The sequence below is a fragment of the Theropithecus gelada genome, chromosome 5 (assembly GCF_003255815.1).
Source record: "Theropithecus gelada isolate Dixy chromosome 5, Tgel_1.0, whole genome shotgun sequence".
Lineage (NCBI taxonomy): Eukaryota > Metazoa > Chordata > Mammalia > Primates > Cercopithecidae > Theropithecus > Theropithecus gelada.
In genome coordinates, this window is record NC_037672.1 from 85,537,743 (window position 1) to 85,559,273 (window position 21,531).

General features: G+C 46.3%; 1 protein-coding gene across 1 annotated transcript in view; it reads right to left on the minus strand.

Moving 5' to 3' along the window:
• Positions 1-135: 135 nt before the first annotated feature.
• KIAA1211 (KIAA1211 ortholog) overlaps positions 136-21,531 on the minus strand; it is a 157,141-nt gene continuing 135,745 nt past the window's right edge. The window contains exons 6-11 of the mRNA XM_025385665.1: positions 18,951-19,019; positions 16,295-16,477; positions 12,933-15,627; positions 6,056-6,246; positions 5,345-5,507; positions 136-1,959 (exon numbers count right to left, since the gene is read on the minus strand). Of these exons, the coding sequence (XP_025241450.1) occupies positions 1,799-1,959; positions 5,345-5,507; positions 6,056-6,246; positions 12,933-15,627; positions 16,295-16,477; positions 18,951-19,019 (3,462 nt within the window). The 3' untranslated portion in view covers positions 136-1,798. The remainder of the gene's footprint in view (positions 1,960-5,344; positions 5,508-6,055; positions 6,247-12,932; positions 15,628-16,294; positions 16,478-18,950; positions 19,020-21,531) is intronic.

Below are 21,531 nucleotides of genomic sequence, written 5' to 3' on the forward strand. Positions count from 1 at the left end.
TTTTTAACAGTCTGAAGGTCCAGTATATATAATATTAAATCCAACTTGCAAGAGTACAACTATCCACTTGACCACACATGCCAGCTGCTACAGTGAGGCTGAGCCATTGTTTCTAGAAAGAAAATGGTTTCTACATGGTAAATAACTTTGCCATCATCCTTTATTTAAGGTACATGGTAGAATAACAGCACATTGCATATTGAGCGAGCATAAAGGAAAGTAATGATGGATACTAAATAAAGCATGTTTTTGTAGGAGAGGAAAAAGGATGTAATTCCCTCTGCACAGAGCAAAGGATGTGTACCTGTGTACCTGTATTTTGGAGTAAGAATCTAAGAAAAGGGGAATATGCCAACACTATGAAATATAAGGTTAGCACCAGCAATATGTGAGTTTGCTGGTATGTCTATGTTTCACGTAAAGTAAATTTAGGGAAATAAAAGTGAATATATGTAGCTTTTAAACTGCCAAGTCCCTTCTTTGTATGCACATGTGTATGATAATAAAAAGGCCACTTAAAACTCAGATGTTTTTTAAAGGTAGCAAGGTGAATGCTCAAAATTAGAAATGCTACTGGACATTTGACTCTAAATATGAATTACTCATTATAGTAAAGAAAAGACTTTCTGCAGGAAGTCCTTATTACAAAGGCTCGAAATCTTGGCTTCCTGTTAATTTTCCCTAAAGACCAAAGGGAATTTTCAAACATGTAATGTCAATACCTGTTGTTTCTTGTAATAAATGGCTGGCTTGGGGGGTTGTTTTATTATTTTTCCTGTCTCACTGTTGCTTTTTGAGTGAGTGAGCCTCCCTTTCAAAGTCTGAAAAACTAGATTACATTAGGATCAGTGTTTGTCTCAAAGTTCTTAACCTTTGGGACCTATCAGAATTGATCTGAAGAGTTTTTGCCAGAATACATATTCCTGGCCCAGTCCGCACAGGCTCTGATTGAGTAGGCCTGGGTGGGAGCCTACACATCGTAACAACCACTGCCCTAGATGGAGATTCTCGAGACAGAAAGCAAACTTGTAGCTCTGATCTAGAACTGCCTTTCTTCACTACATTAAATTAAAATGTTCCCTGGGAGCCAGCTGGGCCAAATGCTTCACATGTCCTTAAGGAGGGTATTGGAATAACGGGGCCTCACACTATGAATCCACAGTGTGGTAAAAATGTGAATGGATGTGCCTTCTGTGTTACAGCTTCAGAGTGGGGAAAACTCATGAAAACTAACATGGGCACAGTTGGGAGCCAGAATGTTCCTTGTGATTCCCAGTTACTCACTGCATTCAGGAGAATGGGTGTTCTCGCTTTTAGCTAGATATGATCCTTTCACCATTACCGCAGAAAGGATAAACATTCCCACACATGTGGTAGAGTAAATGTTCTGGACAAAGAAAATTAGTGCATAGAATCAAAAAACCATTACAAAAGGTTGGCAAAAGTACATATTCTGAATGGTGTGTGGGTGTGTGTGTGTGTGTGTGCAAGGCCATGGAATGGGCATGGGCAGGCTCTCATGAGGAGTTCTTAGCTTAGATATTTTGCTTCATGTGGTCCTGTGGACGGAATTTTCTCTTGAGAACTAGGAGGAGCTCAAGGCACCAGGACCTAGGGTTGTGCAAATCCACTCTTTACAATGAACACCACCAGTTCAGTTTCTAAACATTATTTTACAGTCTATAAAACATGCTTCTTTTCCCTAGCTTGATTTCTTTACCCCATATAAAAAATAAATAAATAAAAAGGGCAAGAGAGGAGCCAATAACTGGCAGTAGGGATTGGTGAGAGTCACTCTTTACTTAATAATCTGTGGACAGTCGCTCCAAGCCTTTGCTTTCCTTTTGGCCAAAGCCAGCCAGGCTGGTTCTGTTGACACGGGGGCAGCATCCGGGGTGGAAAACCTCTTGGTGACTTCTTTCACTAGCGGCGCTGGGGGAGCCGAATCGGAGATCTCCACTGGGTTTTGTTTTGAAGGAAAAGGAAAAAGTAAGTTCAGAGTCACATTATAAATTTTCTTTTTAATTAACAGATAAACTGTATGTATCTGTCATGTACAACATTGTTTTGAAATATATATACATTGCAAAATAGCTAAATCTAGCTAATTAAAATCTACAAAACCTCACAGTTATCATTTTTGTGGTGACAGCGTTTAAAATCTACTCTCTTACGTCTCTTGAACATATTCCTCTTATCTAACTGAAATTTTGTATCCTGTGATGAACATCTCTCCAACATCCCCCACCCCAGCCATATTTTGATTTATCAGAAGTGTGAGACAGAAAAAAGAAAACCCAGTGAAACACAGACAGGCAAATTCCTGGATTCCCTCAGTGAGGAGAATGAAGGAAAGCAAGCTGTGTGTTTATAACTCTTGCACACAGAATTACAACAACCAAAGTAGTCAGTTTTAATTTCAAAGAATTTCCAGAAGCCTAATCTGTATAAAGAAGCTATGCCTGCATGATACCCAGTCAATCCCATGAAGAAAAAGATCAACTCAGCAGACTGGATCTATTAAGCTGGTGAGGTTAAAAGCTACCTTCCTGGCCGGGCATGGTGGCTCACGCCTGTAATCCCAGCACTTTGGGAGGTCAAGGTAGGAGGATCACTTGAGGTCAGGAGTTTGAGACCAGCCTGGCCAACATGGTGAAACCCTGTCTTTACTAAAAATACAAAAAGTAGCCAGGCTTGTTGGCAGGTGCCTGTAATCCCAGCAACTCAGGAGGCTGAGGCAGGAGAATCACTTGAACTCTGGAGGCAGAGGTTGCAGTGAACCAAGATCACACCACTGCATGCTCCAGCATGGATGACAGAGTGACACTCCGCTTCAAAAAAAAAAAAGCTACTGTCCCCACAAAAGCATCCACTGGGTGCCTCTACTTCTGAGTCTCACAGATCCTGCCAGCTCCCATGACTTTCATCCTTGTCTCACACTTCCTTTGCACCGTATCACTTTCTTTATTAGAGTGTACAGGCTTCTTAATGTGAGAGAGTGCTTGTTTTATCTTTGAGTCATATTTAGTGCCTATGGCAATGGCTTACACATATGTTTCTAGAACTCAGGAAATACTGACTGAGAAGACAAAATACTTCAGAATAAAGACTTGCTTTATTAAGCTAGAGCCACTCCAAGTTGCATTAATCCTTTAGTACTTCTGAGAAATCAGGCAGAGAAAGATTTGATCTCTTTGACTTTGGGGCTTTCACTTTATTTTGAAAGAAACTCATTCTCTCTCTTTTTCTCACTCTTTCTCTTTCTAGTTCTAACAGGTAGAACCCTTAATTCCTATAAGTAAAATCAAATGACATAATGCCTATGAGGTTCTTAAGAAATTACACAGCAATCTAAAGTGGTTTTCAAATATAAAGCTTTAAGCCAGGCACGGTGGCTCATGTCTGTAATCTCAGCACTTTGGGAGGCCGAGGTGGGCGGATCACTTGAGGTCAAGAGTTCGAGACTAGCCTGGCCAACATGGTGAAACGCTGTCTCTGCTAAAAATACAAAAATTAGCTGGGTGTGGTGGCGTGTGCCTATACTTCCAGCTACTTGGGAGGATGAGGCAGAAGAATTGCTTGAACCCAGGAGGCGGAGGCTGCAGTGAGCCGAGATGGCGCCATCATACTCCAGCATGGGCAACAGAGCAAGATTCTGTCCCCCACCCAAAATGCCAAACAAAACTAAAAAAACAAATAGAAAGCTTCCTTCCGTCACCAGTAGTAAATATATCTTTAATAGTGAGACCTCTTAATATCTCCTGACCTGAGGGAGCCACGGCATAGAAAAGCCTGGGTCTAGAGATTAGACGCCCTTTGGGGAATAGTGGAGCCTAGTGGGGAAAACGGATGCCCTATTAACCCCTGGGAGGGAGCCTGTTCAGAGTCATCCATCCTCCAAGTGATTGGTAAGAAGATAGTTGGATATATTACATCATTTTACCTTTTAACCAAATAAAGAATATTTTCTAAATGTGTACATCTCTTACACGTCATGAACATATAAAAACTGCTGTTGTTAATTAACATCAAGGACACTGTGCTGAGAAACCTTACTCTGTAAAGTCACAGACTATCAGAAACCTGCTGCGTGAAATCACATCAGTGAGAACAGACCATTTCACTTTTGCCTGGAGCATCTGAGCCAAGTGTCACCATGACATAGAGATGTAGTTTCCATTTCCAACCCAGGTGCAGAGCTCCGGGTAGCAGTTTTCAGATACAACATTTTACACATTTATCTTTTCTGTTTTTGTTGTTTTTGAGACACACTGTCGCTCGGGCTGGAGTGCAGTGGCACAATCTTGGCTCACTGCAACCTCCACTTCCTGGGTTCAAGCAATCTTCCCACCTCAGCCTCCCAAATAGGTGGGACTACAGGTATGCACCACCACACCTGGCTAATTTTTGTATTTTTAGTAGAGACAGGGTTTTGCCATGTTGCCCAGGCTAATCTCCAACTTCTGGGCTCAAGCAATCTGCCTGCCTTGGCTTCCCAAAGTGATGGGATTACAGACATGAGCCACCATACCTGGCCCACATTTATCTTTCTTTTCTGTATTTTTAAAATTGGTATATATATATATACACACACACACACACACACACACCATACTTGTATATATTTTGGGGGTACATGTGGCATTTTAATACATGTAAATAATGTGTAATGATCAATCAGGGTAAGTTGGATATCCATGACCTCAAACATTTCAAACATTTATCTTAACTTTGTAGTTTTAAAGGAAACAGAAGCCTGAACACACTTTTCAGCTCAGTCTTCATATTATCTCCTTTATGTACACCATGGCTTTGATCTGACTTATTAAAACGCTACTCCATTTAAATTTTACCTAAACTTCACCCTTTACCCCAAGTCCTATTATAATTTTGTCTCTTCCCTTGTTTAGAAGGTTCTTCTGTAAGTTAATAAACCCAACTTTGTCAGAATATACGCACAGGGTGCTGGAGATGGCTCATACTGCCGTGCTAAACGTTCACAAATGTAGAGAGCCAGCTGACATCATATTGGTATAACAGCTTTGAACTGGCCAGGGTTCTCTATTTACACAGAGAAATTGAAGATGCTCCAAACAAAGGTCTCTCCACCCCCTCAAGAGCTAACTGTTAAGTATTCACCAACACACCACTGATAGTGGGTGAGTTCCTGGTGGTCTTTATCAAGAGCTTAATCAGTGTCAACATTTATGAATGAGGTTATCAGACAGCCTGTGCTTTGAAATGCTTGAGGTGCTCTGCTAGTCATTACACTGTAGGATATAAAGCACGCTCTACAAAGAGAAACCTGGAACTACAGTTACAAAACAATGGACCTGCTCTCTACCTGTCACAGACGTAGGAAGAGTGTTGGCCTTTTTCAGCTGTTCTCTGCGCTCAAGCCTGGACACTGCAGTCTCGGGCCTCTTCTCTTCTGGCAGAGCAGTGGACTTGTGCAGGGAACCTGCTCTGCTGACACTGCTGCTTCCAGGCTGCGGGCTGACACTGACCTGCGTGGGCAGAGACAGTCATGGGAAGCATGTTTTCAACCTAAGACATGGAAAGACTGACCCTGCAGGCCTTCTGGGCTTCTGCCTGCCAGCCCCTGACCTCTGCTTCCAACGGTGGGCTGGATTACATGTATGCGCCATGTATGCTCACCAACGGCTCCCGGTGAGGGAGCAGCTCAGAGCCAGTGTGCCTAATAGGGAAAGTTACTTTCCCAGAAAAGTCCCACCAAACTGACCGTAACATCAGGCCATGGAATAAGACTCCTGGTTTCCTTGCAAAAAGTTTGTTTCTCATGTAACTTGTATATCACTGCTGTAAGCACATCATGGATTATGGCAAATCAGGTTAACCTAAGAGTATAAAGAAATCAAATCCAATTTCACACTGAAAATGCTTCCCTGGTTTAATGGTGGTCAGTTTATTTACTGCTCAGCCCTCTCTAAGTACTTTCCACCAGCCCAGCTAGCCTTTTGTTTTGTATCCTTGTGACTGAAAAGAGAGCTAAGCTCAGGAAGGCAAAATCACAGCTAAAGCCCAGGCTACTCACATTTTCTTTGGAGAGCTTTTCTGCCTGTTTGGCCTCTCTGGCTTGCTTCCTCTCCTCCCGTGTCGCCTGCTGCTCCCGAAACCCCTTTTGCTTTTGCAGTGCTAATGTTATCCAAAGCGGCTGAGCAGTTTCCACTTTCTCTGTAAGTTTGGAGCCATCTAAGGAGTGCCTGCTCTGAAGCATTGGCTTCTCTGTAGGGAACAAGACAAAGGCCGGTTTACAGTGAACTTAACTGCTGACTTATCTCAGTTCCTCACCCCCTAAAACTTGTGACATATTAATAACCCTATGGCATATTCAGCTGGCCCCTTCCTAGCACAAACTCTGTGCTGATGCCTGAGTGGCTCCACTGGGTGGGAAGGTAACATGTTTGATCACCAGAAAAACAAGCATTTGTCTTCCCTCGAAATGGAAGAAATTACTCCGTTAGAAAAAACTAAAATAAATCTCCAGGGTCATAAAATCTCAGGCCTCCAGGGGATCCAGATAGGTATTTGGTTCATTGTTCTTTTTTTGATTCATTCCTTTTTTTTTTTTTTGAGACAGAGTTTTGAACTGTCACCTAGGCTGTAGCAGTGGTACAATCTTGGCACACTGCAACCTCTGCCTCCTGGGTTCAGGCAATTCTCCTGCCTCAACCTCCCGAGTAGCTGGGATTACAGGTGCCCGCAACCACACCTGGCAAATTGTTGTATTTTTAGTAGAGACGTGGTTTCACCATGTTAGCCAGGCTGGTCTTGAACTCCTGAGCTTAAGTGATCCACCTGCCTTGGCCTCCCAAGGTGCTACGATTACAAGCGTGAGCCATTGCACCCGGCCCTAATTAACTGCTTTAAATGAAATTTATTTTTAGCCATGGAACCATGGTTTTCCCCTCAAAGAACATACTACGTGGAACTCCAAAGTTGGAAAGATGAAAAAGGGGCACCACTCTGCCTAATGGAGCAGCTGAGGAACACTGTGGGAAGCCCATGATTTTGGTCCAGTGCCCTCATTTAATAGATGTGAGTACTCCAGCCACCAAGTGCCATGCTCATGGTCACTCAGCAGTTAGTACACAGGCTTCTGAAGCTAGAACATAGGCCTTCTGACTTCAGTCTCTGTTTTTCTTATGGTTGACTGTCTCACCTATGTAATTGGGGGTGAATACCTCACAGGGGATTGGTGTGACAGGTTGAGCACTAGGCTCTGAAATTGAGCAGACCTGGATTTGATCTTTGATGATCTTACAAAAACTACTTAACTTCTCTAAGCTTTAGTTTTCTAATCTAGAAAGTGGAGATGATAATGGCGCATGCCTTATTGGGTTGCCATGAAAATTAAAAGAGATCCTGGGAACCAGAACATTTACAACAGTTCCTGGCAAATCCTGGTCACTACAAAAGTGAGCTGTTCTTATACGCCTAAGAGACAAGAATCTCCTTCTCCTTCAAGTAAAAATTACGCATGTTCAGAGATAATCAGTTGTTGAATCGAAATCTCAAAGGAAAGGGGCTCACTATAGTATTGTTTTTGAAATCCAATAGAAATTTACCCTTTGGTAGTCCAGAAACTTACTTCCAAGGCTCTCAGTCAACTGGATTTTATATTGTACTCCAGGATGAAAAGAAACAGCAATGATGAGAAAATAAATTCAAATTAGAAATTCAAGCAAAAAGGAACAGGGGGCAGATTCTGCTTATTTTTCTATATTCTTTAGATCTATAATGCTGTACAAAGATAATTCATATTTATAATGAGCCTAGGGCACTGCAATATCCCTAAATCATCAAATAACAATTAAGTTATGATCTAGCACAGAAAATAAAACTGACACCTCTTAGAAATATTTTAAAACAAAACTGAAATTCAAAGAGTTTTTTATTCATCTTTAGTTAACCAGAAAATCAAAAACAATTCATCACCTCAAACATTCTGCTTTACAGTGAAACTTAATGATTTCTGTTTTTTAACTTCAGGTCCCTGTAACACTTCTTTAGAAAACTTCTAAAAGCCAAGTTGCCAAGATCTAAATGATTTCTACAGAAAGCTATTATACCAAAGGGAATTCTGATGCTGGCTAAAATTGAATCTGAACTTGTTTGGGAAGGTCACTAAAACAACCAGCCAGTTTGCTGCCAACAACTTAGACTATTGTTTACTGCAAGGGTCAAAATGCCTTTAAAGTATTAGGAATGAAATTTATAATTGACTAATTTGAAAAAAGAAATCTCTGGGTAGGAGGAGGAGGGAAGATGGTGGTTGCAGTACTGGAACAGCTAGGTGCAATGTGGATGCAGAAGCTGAGGGGGCCTTGGGGGGTCTCCTTCATCTCAGTGTTTCACCCCAATGCCAGGTCCCACAAGTGCTTCTCTTGACACTTCTCAAAAATGGGAGAAGAATAATAAAACTGTTTATCCTCCACAACCGCTATGCAGAACCTCAGAGACCAGCAGAAATCTACCAACACCAAAGAAAATGAAAAGACAGCAAAGACAAGATGTTGCATTTGGCAAAATTGGTAGGAGAAATGTCCACTGACCAGGCTTAGCTCAACTGGGATTCAGTGACAAAAAGGGACCCAGATCATTACAGAGGTTCTCTTAGAAGCACAAGACATGGCAGTGAAAGACCACAATGTGGAATTCAGATCCAGTTTATATATAACTGAGTCCACCTTAGGGGGAGGCCAGTGCCTGACAGGTCTTTGCTACCAAAGTAGAGGTTGCTTTGGGATCATGAAAGTTTATTGCTATTATTTTATGAAGTTGATGGAAGGGCCTCCCACCTCCATGTGAGGCACCAAAGATGGCAAAGTCACCCATACCATAGAGTATACATTCAGAAGCTTCAACACTGGACCATCACTATGGTGGGGCTGTGATAACGGAATATCACTTAGCCTAGGAAAGAACTCCTCCATGTGTCATCATTACCACTGTGGGGAGCAGGCAAGTAGTCACTCAACTTTTCAGATACTGCTGTCCATGTCTATAAAATGCAGCCAAGATTACCTACCTATCTGTGTGCTGTGAGCACCGAAAGAGATGATGTAATAACTTTGTAAATGATGAAGCACAAAGGATGACTAGTGTTGAAATCATCCAAACACAGTAAAATCTCTTATTACAGTCAAGGTTTTGAAAGATAGTCAATTGCATAATCTAATTGAGGAGTTCAACAATCCTAATTAAAAATGTATTTTGCTCCAATATAAACCCATTCTCTCTCATTCTAAACTCAGTGGACAGGCATATCACAGTCCACCTGAGTTGCCTCTTCAAGTTCTGAGGAGATGAGCAAGGATCACAGGGTTCTAGTCACTACTCCCAAAGGGCATTCCTTGGAGAAAGGGATACTAAGCTATTTTTCTGTTCTATCCACCATAAGTAGGTTAGAATTTCAGAATGAGATGCTATGTATAATGAAAGGGTTTTTTTGTTTTTTGTTTTTTTTGAGATGGAGTCTTGCTCTGTCACCCAGGCTGGAGTGCAGTGGCACAATCTCTGCTCACTGCAACCTCTGCATCCTGGGTTCAAGCAATCCTCCTGCCTCAGCCTCCGAGTAGCTGGGATTACAGGTGCCCACCACCACACCTGGCTAATTTTTTGCATTTTTAGTAGAGACAGGGTTTCACCATGTTGGCCAGGCTGATCTTGAACTCCTTGCCTCAAGTGATCTGCCTGCCTTGGCCTCCCAAACTGTAGGATTATAGTGTGAGCCACCGTGCCTAGCCTGAAAGCATTTATAGTACAAGCACACGGGGATTATCATTGCTGTTTTAATCTCACCAGGTAGATTCAGAGTCAACACCTACAAACCTACATATGTGTCCTTACTGGCCCCAGCCTTGGTAATGCAGACCTCTTTATAAAGCACTGGTCTCCAAAAAGTTGCCTATGTCACAGGAAATGTGAAAGGCAATTTACTGGAGTTAAGAAAGAAAGATTAGAATTTCTATTTCTCTGTTTTTAAATGTAAGGATAAAAACAAAATCAAGTTCGTTTGTTTGTTTTTTTTGAGACAGGGTCTCACTCTGTCACCCAGGTTGGAGAGCAGTGGTGAGATCGCAGCTCACTGCAGCCTCGATCTACTAGGCTCAAGCAATCCTCCCACCTCAGCCTCCCAAGTAGCTGGGACCACAGGTGTGCGTCATGCCCAGCTAATTTTTGTATTTTTTGTAGAGACGGGGTTTCACCACATTGCCAAGCTGGTCCTCAACTCCTGGTAGGCTAAAGCAATCTGCCCACCTCAGCCTCCCAAAGTGCTGGGATTATAGGCGTGAGCCATCACGCCTGGCCAAAATCAAGCTTTTTTAATACTTAGTACCCTGACTGGCAGTGACCCCATCGCCCATATATTCAAAGGCTATCTATAACAAATGGTATGTTTAAAGAATCTCCAGGGAAGCTGGGAAGGCTATGTGGGGCTGCATGCAGTGGGCACTTTTTGTTCTCAATGGTTCTTGAAGGTAGCATGTGGGAGGTTCTGCAGCTTGGCGAGTTTATGTCTCCTTTTAACTAAATGATCCCTTCCACAATGGACAAATGGGATATGGCACAAAGAAAGTCCCGCAGAAAATATACTACTAATAATACAAGTATGAGAAAATAGCAGAGCTGATGAGCTCTTTGCCTGCTATTTCCAAAGAAATCAGATCCAACAAGAAGTTGGCCAAAGGGAATAAAAAATAGCACCATGATTTGCAATTGCAGATTTAGATCCACTGTTGTTAAGTGTAAATGTAGCTGGTGCTCCAGGGGTTTTAGCTGACAATGGTACTACATGTATACAATCAACCAATAAATTGGAGGTCCTTGCCTAACATTTTTATCCTGATGGGGTGTTCAGTCAAACAAATTTGGCCAGTCCTGGCCTACAGCAGCAAGCTGCGTAACAAAACCCCAGTGAATGGAGACTGATTCTTGCTTTCAGGCTATTTCTGTATGGAATCAGGAAAAATTCAAATAGCAGAGTGTGACAGCCCAGAATCTGTCCTCACTGGCTCCACTGGGAAGGAAAACAGGGACAGTAAGAGATTTGGGGAGAAAATTGTAATAGTCAAGGGGACAGCCCTAAGAGAAGGAAGTGAGCAGAAGCATGACTTCTTTGGAAAAGGCAAGTGACATAGCAGACAAGGCTGTGAAAGAGACTTTGCAGATACCATGAAAGCCAGTGCCACAAACGCTAGTGGCAAAACCAAAATTGGGCCCCTAATCCAGCAGGACAAATAGAAATCATTAGGGAGAAATGGTCTACAAACTGCGGATCAACATGTCTCTCCAGGAAACCAGGCCAAGCAAGTGAACCATTCAAAAAGGACAAGCTGGGTGTGGTGGTTCACACCTGTAGTCCCACTTACCAGGAGGCTGAGGCAGGAGGGATGCATGATTGCCAGGAGTTTGAGACCAGCCTGGGCAAAATAGCAAGACCCTGTCTCTAGATATTAATAATAATAAATAAATAATAAAATAAAATAAGGATATATGGGGTCTTCTGTAAAGGCAAATAACCAGACCAACACTCCTCAGGAAACAAATCATTTCTCTGCAAAAATTGCCCCAAATCTAAACATTTGAACAAAGGAGAAAACATCCCTCCCAAGAAAACCTCAGGGGACAATTTCTCTGGGAAATGTGAGTAACTTCTGGCTTTGACCCATATTTTACCTCCTATACTCTGCATAATAGAAAAGAAAAAGTATCAGATGAAGGTTCTCTTTTGAAGGGGCACAAAAGCTAATCCAACTGACAGCTTTGCTGGCCCAAACATTGAATCTGAAGAAACATCAGGGTCAGCCAGAGGTAAGGCTTGCTCCAGAATTTCTTTGTAGGAGGGCTCTGCAGTGGTGAGCTGGAGGGTGGTGGGGTGGAGGGACCCAAGCTGCATTTGCAAAGCATTTTACATAAAATGGGGATAGTCAATTATCCTATAGAGAGGATCCATAGGCCTGATGGAGACACCTAAAGTCCCCTAACCTGCCATCATGGTGCCACTACTGCCCAGAGATACAGTGAAGACACTGGTCGGGGACACTCACTCGACCACTTTTATCATCACTGTGAGGCCCCCTCAAAATGGTTAATGACATCTTCAGTCCCCGGGATTATTATTTCAATTTCTATTGCCAACCGAAAACGCATTCATCTAAGTGTTGGCACCTTTTATTGCTTGTGTAAATAAGTATCATTATCAAGAGTGAACTGCAGACACACTGCAGAGTCAGTCAGCATTTCCCAGATTTGAAAGAATGAGAAGTAAAGAGCCTTACTATGGCTCACGAGTGTCTAATGAAGGTGTGGCCAACACCAGCTCCACTGGCTACTTTTGGCAGTGGGCACTTCTGATTCCAGCAGTGACATAGTCAACGAGCTGGACAGAGGCAGACAAGGAGCGCACACCACCTGGTGACCATCCAACAGACCATCCAGAGGCAGAACTCCTTATCTGGGGAATTCAGAATTAAAATTCCCTAGTATCTAATGTAGGCATCTGGTTCCAGGCTTTTCAACTTTTATAACTAGAATTTCTAGACATCTCTGGAATGTCATGGCAACACTCATTTTGCAACCCTTGCTGACACTAAGGCGCCAAAATGTCCACAAATGTAATCATTTATCATGACCTACGTGGCTAATGTGGCCCAAATTACCCTTCCAATTACCCTTAAGCTCCTGATCTAAGGTCCATAAATGCTCCTAAGGGAAATCCACCAGGGCACTCAGTTCTCTCACTGAGGCGCCCCATTGTTTTGTTCTGCAGCGTTCTAACAAAACTTTCCTTTTTCAAATCTGTATTGTCGGTAAATTATTCTCACGAACCTGCGTGTGGACCTCTCCTCGATGCGCTGGCTCTGACACCTCGGCTGGAAGCAGTTTCCCCCCCTGCAGCTACTTACCTTTCCTCCCGGCCTCGGGTGTTTGGGATGGTTTCTCTCGCTGAGCCGCAGGCAGAGGTGGGGAAGCGGGTTTCCTCTCTGTCGCCTCTTCCTCCTCGTCCCTCTTTTGTCCCTTCCTTTCCTCGGGGCCTGGGGGCGAGGGTGGCTGGCGGTCACTGCTCTCCTGGCCCTCCTTGGACGGCTCACTTGGCTCTGGGTCCGGCCTCCCCGCTCGGCGAGACAGCAGCTCTACCAAGTAGGGCCTGCTCAGTTTGGAAAGCGGGGATGCCGGTGGGGTCTGACTGGTGGGCTTGGGAGCCAGTGCTGGCTTCTGTGCCAATGGCATTTTGTTTGCTGCCTTGTCGTGCTGTGGAGCCGGGGCCTGGCTGTTGGCCGGTGGGGGCCCAGGGTGGGCCACAGGAAGAGAGCGGCTGCTGGAAGGTTCAGCCGAGTCCCTCCGGGTGGAGGGGGTTTGCTTCCGTTCTTGGGGGAGGGATGGACCATGCTTGAGGGCCACACCCTCCATCTCTTTCTCTCCACGAGCGCTCCCCACTGCAGGCGGCCCGGCATCTGCGCTGTCTCCGGTGCTGCTGTGCCTCTTCTTCTTCTTCTGTTCTGCCTGTTGGTCACAGGTGAAGCGCAAGGAATAGTTGGTCCTTCTCAATTTTATTCCAAACGGTGAGGTTTTTTCCTCCCCACCTGGCATCACAGGGTCTGGCTTTGCTATCCCGTTTGCAGTCTCATTGTCCGAAGAGGTCGTGGACTCTGTGTGGGCCACCACTTTCTGCGGAGGATAAGGAAGGCTTGGGACAAGGAAAGACGGGAGGTCTTTGGCAAATTTACATCCCTCGGTGGTGTCTGCGGGCTCCCGGTGCATCTCCGACTTCTCCGGACCCTTCCCGAGCTCGCGAACACCAACAGGAGGAGGCTGGGGGGCTGTCTCTTCGCTGGGTACCAGCATGGGTCTTTTTCGTATGCTTTCAGCTTCCGCATTCTGTTTGGAGGTCTCCGTGCCACCATCGGAGAATTTCTGCCAGGCAGGCATAATAGAGAACTTTGCATTGACTGGCGGAGTCTTCCGGAGGTTCCCGCGGGAATCACACCGGCCCCTGGGAGTAGACTCATCGCCGGGCCTCGACTGGTCCCTCTCGCTGCTGCGCGGGTCACTCTCGGCATTCTTCAGGATTCTGGACCGAATGGAAGCCCACTCTGCAAGTGCGGACGCGCTGCTGGGAGACTCCTGGGGGGGCTTAGCCTTCCCGCTGCCCGCCCGCGCGTCGCCAGGGCCTCGGGGAGGGTTCTCCCCAGCGGGGATGTCCGCGTGCTTCTTCTCCTCCAAGCCCAGGAGGGACTTGCACGCGGTGTCCTTGATCTGGCTCAGGTTGACTGCCGGGCCGCAGAGCTGCGCGCCCGTTACCAGAATGGCGGTATGGGGAACGCTCAGGGACGAGGGTAGCGCATGCTGGGCTGGGCTGACTTTGGGGGCCTTTGGTTCCTGGGGGGCAGCCGTGAGCCCCTTGTCCTTTGCGGGCGTCACGGGGCTCAGGTTGACTTTGGGAAAGAGAATCTGCTTCCCCCCGGAGGACACCTGGAACGTGTAGGGCCGGGGCATGGTCTGCCTCTCGTCCACCTCCTGCCACCGCAGCTCCTCCACCTTGCGGCCTTGTTCAGGGGCGGCAGCTTCTTTCCTCTCCACCGGAGGCTGCGCGGCTTCCACAGGCCCCTCTTGTTTCCGGAGAGGCTCCGTGTCCCCTTCTTCTCTGTTTTCCTCGGTCCCAGGACGATCGGCCCCCTGGAAATCCCCGCTCCTTCTCTGCTGCTCTTTTCCCCGCTCGGCCTCTGAGTTCTGCTCCTTGCAAACTTCGGCTTTCAGGCGTTCCTGTTCCTCTGGCCTCTCCTCAAAGTCGTTCAGAAGCTCGCTCAGCTGGACCCTCGCGTCCTCCAAGTGCGCCTGGCCCTCCTCCTCCTCCTCTCCCTCCAGATCCTCCTCCTCTCCCTCCAGATCCTCCTCCTCTCCCTCCAGATCCTCCTCCTCTCCCTCCAGATCCTCCTCCTCCGGGCCCCGCAGGGACTCCCCAACCTCCTCCGCCGCATCGTGCGGCCCCTGCGCCTCCGGCTCCTCCTGCTGTTCCAGCTCTTCCCATCCCTCGGGCTCCTCTTCCTCCTGCCTTCTGAGCTCCTCCGCGCGTCTTCCTTCCTCCTCCTCCTGCCGCCTCCGCTCCTCCAGCCTGGCGTCCTCCTCCAGCCGCCGCCTCTCCTCCGCCTGGGCCTGGGCCTTGGCCTGCAGACGCCTCCGCTCCTCCTCGGCCTCCAGGCGCTCGCGCTCCTCGCACTCCCTCCGCTTGGCGTCCTCCCAGCCTGGCGCTTCCACGCTCCGCCGCTGCTCTTTCCGCGGCGCCCTTTCGGCCTCTGGAGGCGGCTCTTGCCCCTCGCCCTCCTCCTCCAAGAGCTCCTGCCTTCTGTTCTCTTCCCAAAGCCTCCTCTCCAGTTCCTGCTGCCTCTGCTCCTCTAGGCGTTTCTTCTCGGCTGCTTCCTCCTTTTGCCGCTTGCACTTGGCCTCCAATTCTCGCCAGTAGTCTTCTTGGCGTCTTCTCTCTTCCTCGGAATCCAGCGGATTGGGTTCCTCTTCCTGCCACGTTGGCTTCTCCTCGCCTGGGTGTCCATTCTGGTCCTGGGAGGGCCGACTCTCAAGGCCGCCTTGCTCATGTTGTGGATCCTAACATTGGGAAGGGAAACACAATTAGCTTTTTGCTTTCTCCACCCACAGTCATTCCTTTTCCTATTCACAGTGCCAGCGTCCCTCTTAATTTCTCAAGAACACTTGGAAGCAGGTATTCTCAAGTTCAGGGATAGCTAAACTCAGGCATTGATCACCCCACGCAAGACTCTGTCGTGGGAATGGAGGAAAGGAGGTGTATTCTGTTTCCGTGCCCCCCCACCCCCCACAGCTCCTTTATTTGTCATTCCCTAATTCCTTTTCTTAATATGAACAAACAAGGGGGAAACCAATATTCCAGCATTAGATAGATGAGCAAAAAGAGACTTGGACTTCATCAATGTCCCCTGAAGCTTGTGACTTGGAAGCCTATCCTAGTCAAACTGAGGGAGCATTGGCTAAACCACTTTTCCACTGCAAAGCAAACACAATGGGTCTGAAGTCCCTCAAAAGCACCCTCTCCCTCTGAGGTCCACCAGCCTCATGGCAGAAAGGGCGAAGAAAGTAAACAGGCTTGAGTATTCCCCAACACCGTCACACACTCAAGTTCCCGATGGGGACACACTCAGGTCTTTCCATGGCTTGACGCCAATGCCAACCCACTTGTAGAATTAGTGCCCAGTAGGCAAGGGCACCTGTCTGGTCAGCCCGGGCAGGCTCTACACACCTGGGCTAGGTGCCTGTGCTTCTTTGACACCCTCTGTTTTTTTGGCTTAACAGCCAGCTTGTGCTTGGCGGCACTGTTGTCCAGGCGAGCAATGGCCAGGGGAATGGCATCTAAGTTGACACTTTCGATGGTGCCAGCAGAAGAGAAGTGCCTTTTTGGCCGAGACGGTTTAACGGGAGCAACCTATAGGAGAGATTAAAATAGAAAGTCAGTTGGGATCAGAAGACAACCTGCAGGAAATCGCAGAATGGTAGCACTCCTTCCAGTGCGTGCCTTGCCCAGCCTGACCCAGGGAATGCAGGTGAGCAGAGGGGACTCCTTGGAAAATGAAATGAACACCCATTTTGAAACCAAAGGACACTGACTATTTGTTCCGCCAGCGTCCACTGGTATTAACTTTTAAAGGTCATGTATCTTTTAGGAACTAATTGTCCTACTTTGACTAATACGAGGTTCAGAGTAGCTCTGAGATTAGCAAAACATAGCCAGGACGCCGAATCCTGCCCACAGCCTGTTTTGGAAAATCAGAGTTTTACCGGGCCACAGCCACACCCATTGTCTTTGGTTGCTTTTTGTGCTATGAAGGAAGAGTGGCACAAAAGAGAGTACTTGTAGCTTCATGTCACAAATCCTAAAATAATGAGTAGTTTGCTGATCCCTGGACTAGATCACCTCTGTGCTAAGAACCGTTAAACTCTTAGACACTGCATATATGCCTCAGCTCCTACACAGCACTTAGTCCCTTTGAGGCCGGGAATGTGTCTTTTTTCATCTTTGTGTGGGTCCCCTTTACACCCACATAGCAAACCTCATTTGGTCAGTGCTCAATAAATATTTGTTGAAGGAATGAAGGAAAATAAAGCAAAACATCTATACCTGGAACACGAAATTCCTGATCAGCAAAAATGTTTTGGTATGGCTGGGCGCGATGGCTCGCACCTGTAATCCCAGCACTTTGGGAGGCTGAGGCGGGCAGATCACTTGAGGCCAGGAGTTCGAGACCAGTCTGGCCAACATGTCAAAACCCCATCTCTACCAAAAATTTTAAAAATAAAAATAAATTAGCCGGGTGTGGTGGTGCACACCTGTAATCCCAGCTGGGGAGGCTGACGCATGAGAATTCCCTGAACCCAGGATGCAGAGGGTGAAGTGAGATGGCTAGGCTGCACTACAGCCTAGCCTACAGGGCAAGACTCTGTCTCAAAAAAAAAAAAAAAGTTTTGGTACAATCACTCCAAAGAAGTCTCAGGGTACTGACTGCACTGAGAAGATAAAAGCAAGAGCGACCTGATGAGAAAAATGAGCGGCAAAACTCTGCCACGGGGACAAGTGCGGTCCTTCAAAGGATGAATTGTGGAATGGCCTGCAGCTCTAGAATACAGATGCAATCACTGAAAAATCACAACCTCAGATGAAGTGTAGATTTGAAAAGATCAGAGAGTGCGTGACACAGCCAGAACCCAGAGGCCACACTGAATCAGAAGGTAGAATGCCATGCCTGTACCTACAGAGAATTCACAGGCTGGCAGCAAGCAAAGGGCTCCTGGCCACACAATGCCAGAGTATTGCAGGGGGCGTAGCACTATGCCAGCAACTCCAATGTGGCCAGGGTTTATCTGTTTGTTCCTGCTGTAAGCATGGAGTGGTGAGGTTTAGCGGAAGGGCTTGCATTTTGCAATTATCTTCTATATTTATGCACAAAAGATGAAAGACGAAGCAGCTAGCTCTAACAGCAAAATGGATGCTCAGTACATATTAATTTATGACAAGCAGCACAGAAAAATCAGCCTTTGGCCTTCTAGCTTTCATTTATTTATGGTTATCTTCATGATAGGCATCAGATTCTAAGCTGTTGCTGAATTAAACATTTGTTTCCATCCCCTAATAGATGCATGAGAAAAAGGAGTCGGAGCCAAATGTGACAGACTGAAGACGTAGATAAGCACTTGACGCTGAGATTTAAGTGCTGTGCTTTGTTTCTAGTTATCCCAGCTGGCTTCCTCATTGTCTGGGTGGCAGCACTGTCTTGAGCCATCCCCTTCTTCAGGAGCAGATCCTGCTTCCTATACTGTCTGCCAGGCCTTGGGAGGATGTCTGTCCCCTTGTGCAGATTAAAGGTTCTCAGTGGGGCAGATCTGCTCCTACAGAAGAGGTGCCCGGAGAGGAGAGTCCACAGCGTTCTTACACTCCTGCCGGTAAAGTCCCAGGTTAAAAAAAATAAAATAAAAGTAGAGAAATGCTAAAGTGCTTTTTTGTTTTGTTTTTGTTTCACTTCTCTAAATATAAGAGGACTAATTTCCTTACAGACTGGAGTTCAGCTATTCTGGAATGCCCTCTTCCTTCAATTAACAGGGTCTTGAAGTACATGATCCTTTGAGGAAAGCTACCAATTTCTAGGACCCCAAACATAGGCATGCTGGGAGTATGGCTAGTTTTCAGAGCAGAGTTCAGTTCCAGCAGTTGCCTTGCTATGGAAACAGACGCTCCAACATCTGTCACTAGTGGCATTCTGAAGGAATTTAAATATATGTAGGCAACATTTATGAATGGAAAATGAGGCAGCAGGTCACAAAAAAAAAAAAAAAAAAAGGGAGGGGGGAGAAGATGAAAGTTAACTAAGGAAAGAAGTTAAATAAATAAGTTCAAATCGTATTACCTTCTCTTCCATCTCACTTCCAGCTCCAGGGAGATTCAGAGGACTTAGAGAACTTGGCGTATCACTGGACTGGAACAGTAAGAGAGCATTCAAGTCAAAGGCCTGAACAGGAAGTTCTGGGCAAATAACCAGACACTGTCTGTGCCTGGGTAGGGCCGCCCCCTCCTCTACACAGGGGGGCAGCTGGCCTCAGAGAGCCGGCAGGAGTCCCAGTGGGGACTATGCTAATATCCAAACTCCAACAGCACTGCCTGAGACACAGAGGGTGCACCAGCCTCTCCCCGAGTTCAATGTGTTTCCCACCTGGGTAGTCCCCAGTCTCGGTCCTTTGTGTTTTTCTCCACTGCCTGAGAGAATGTGAGTAGCTCAATGGCCACTTTCCCTGGGGTGCAGGGCTGTGTCTCATACATGGCCTCCAACCTCAATGCTTTGGCCTTGCTGGCTGATTCTGCCCCTTCTCCAGCCACATCTCCCCCATCTAAGCAATGAGTGAGAAGAAAGAAGGCCTACCAACTCCACATGCAGAGCTGGGCTGAGAAGGTGAAAGACCAGGGAGGGGCCAAGAAAACAGCAGAAAGGAAGAAGAAGAAGGCTAAAGATTCATACCCCCATGTCCTAGGCATGCCCAAGAGACCCCCAGAGGTCATCTGTACCTTTCATATGGCTCACTATGCCTCTTATAGTGGTATCTTCTTTTTTTTTTTTTTTTGAGACAGGGTCTCTACTTTGTCACCCAGGCTGGAGTACAGTTGTACAATCACAGCTCACTGCAGCCTAGAACTGCGGGGCTCAAGCCTCAGCCACTCAGGTAGCTGGGACTAGAGGCATGGGCCACGTCTGGCTAATTTTTTATTTTTTATATATATATATATATATATATATATATATAAAAGTTTTTTTTTTTGAGACAGAGTCTCGCTCTGTCGCCTGGTCTGGAGTACAATGGCATGATCTCAGCTCACTGCAACCTCTGCCTCCTGGGTTCAAGCTCTTCTCCAGCCTCAACCTCCTGAGTAGCTGGGATTACAGGCATGCACCACTGTGTCTGGCTAATTTTTGTATTTTAAGTAGAGATGGGGTTTCACCATGTTGGCCAGGCTGATCTCGAACTCCTGACCTCAGGTGATCCGTCCACCTCGGCCTCCCAAAGTGCTGGGATTACAGGCGTGAGCCACTGCGCCCAGCCTATTTTATACTTTTTGTAGAGATGAGGTCTCTACAAAATATTGCCCAGGTCGTTCTCCAACTCCTGGCATCAAGTGATCCTCCCACCTCAGCCTCACAAAGTGCTGGCATTATAGGTGTGAGCCACAGTGCCCGGCCCCTGTGATACCATCTATCCGATATTGCCATTTCTTACAGAAGCGTCTTTTCTTCCCTTCCAGAGCAACGTCAGCTTGCCCTACCTCCATCCATTCTCCACACCACACTTAGAAGGATCTTCAGAAAATACAAATCAGATGATGTCTCTGCTCTGCTTAAAATGACTCAAAGGCTTCATATTATCTTCAAAATAGAATTTACCCTTTTCCCATGGTCTATACAGTCCGGCTTGGCACCTCGCTCTACCCTCCCTCCTTGCCCCCACCAGGGTCCTGCTACACTCCTCATCCAAATAAGAGACCTCTCCACCACCAAGTTACTCACTTTTCCATTACCCTGTTTTATTTTCTGTGCACCCAGCATTTTTCTTGATCTGAAATGATTATATTTATATATTTGTTGACTTATTTGTTGTTTGTTACACCCTCTCATTAGGGTGTAAACTACAGAGGTGGGGAGCCCCTTGTAGAATCTTGTTCACCTCTGTAACACCCATATCTGAGACAGTGCCTGCTGAACAAACAATCCCCTAGGCCACAGTGCCTAGCACTTATGAGCTCATCAATAACTGTGAGGACATTTGCTTCAGACCTCAGGATACCCCTGCACCAAGGCGATGGCTGTTGCTGCTGCCTAGCACTGGAGAGGTTGGGAAGAGCAATTTTAGACCTGCTGGGAGAGATGGGCCCATCCCTGCTTGACCTACCACACAAAGGGTGCCAATGCATGGGTGCCAGGTGTCACAATGGGCAACAGGGGAAGAATGTCCTTTTTCACATACCCTCCTCACTCGCCTCTGCAAATCACTCATCTTTCTCACTACTCTTATGACGCATGAGTTGATAATGCATGATTTCTTCTGAGGCATGCCCATTTTAATAACGCCCAGCAAAATCCCAGGGGTCCTGATGGGCAAAGCCTAGAGAATGCTTTATTTATTTATTTGTTTATTTATTTATTTAAAGTGAAACCCCAGTGCCTCACCTAGAGAATTCCTGACTCACTACTGGTTGGACTTTGCTTCTTTTTCCCTAAGAGGTCTAAGGGCATCTTTGCTGCTGCTTTGGAAGAACTCTCATTTCAGGATATGCTCAAAGTGTCAAGGATCAAATTTAGACAGGATGGCGCTGCAGTGTGACTTTCTTTCCAGGCCAGGTACTCTTCAAGTTGGCCTGTTTGATGTCTTCTGTCTCATGGAGCCCCTACGCATTTCTTTTTTCATTTCCCTTTAAATTAGTCCAGTTGGACAAATAATTAT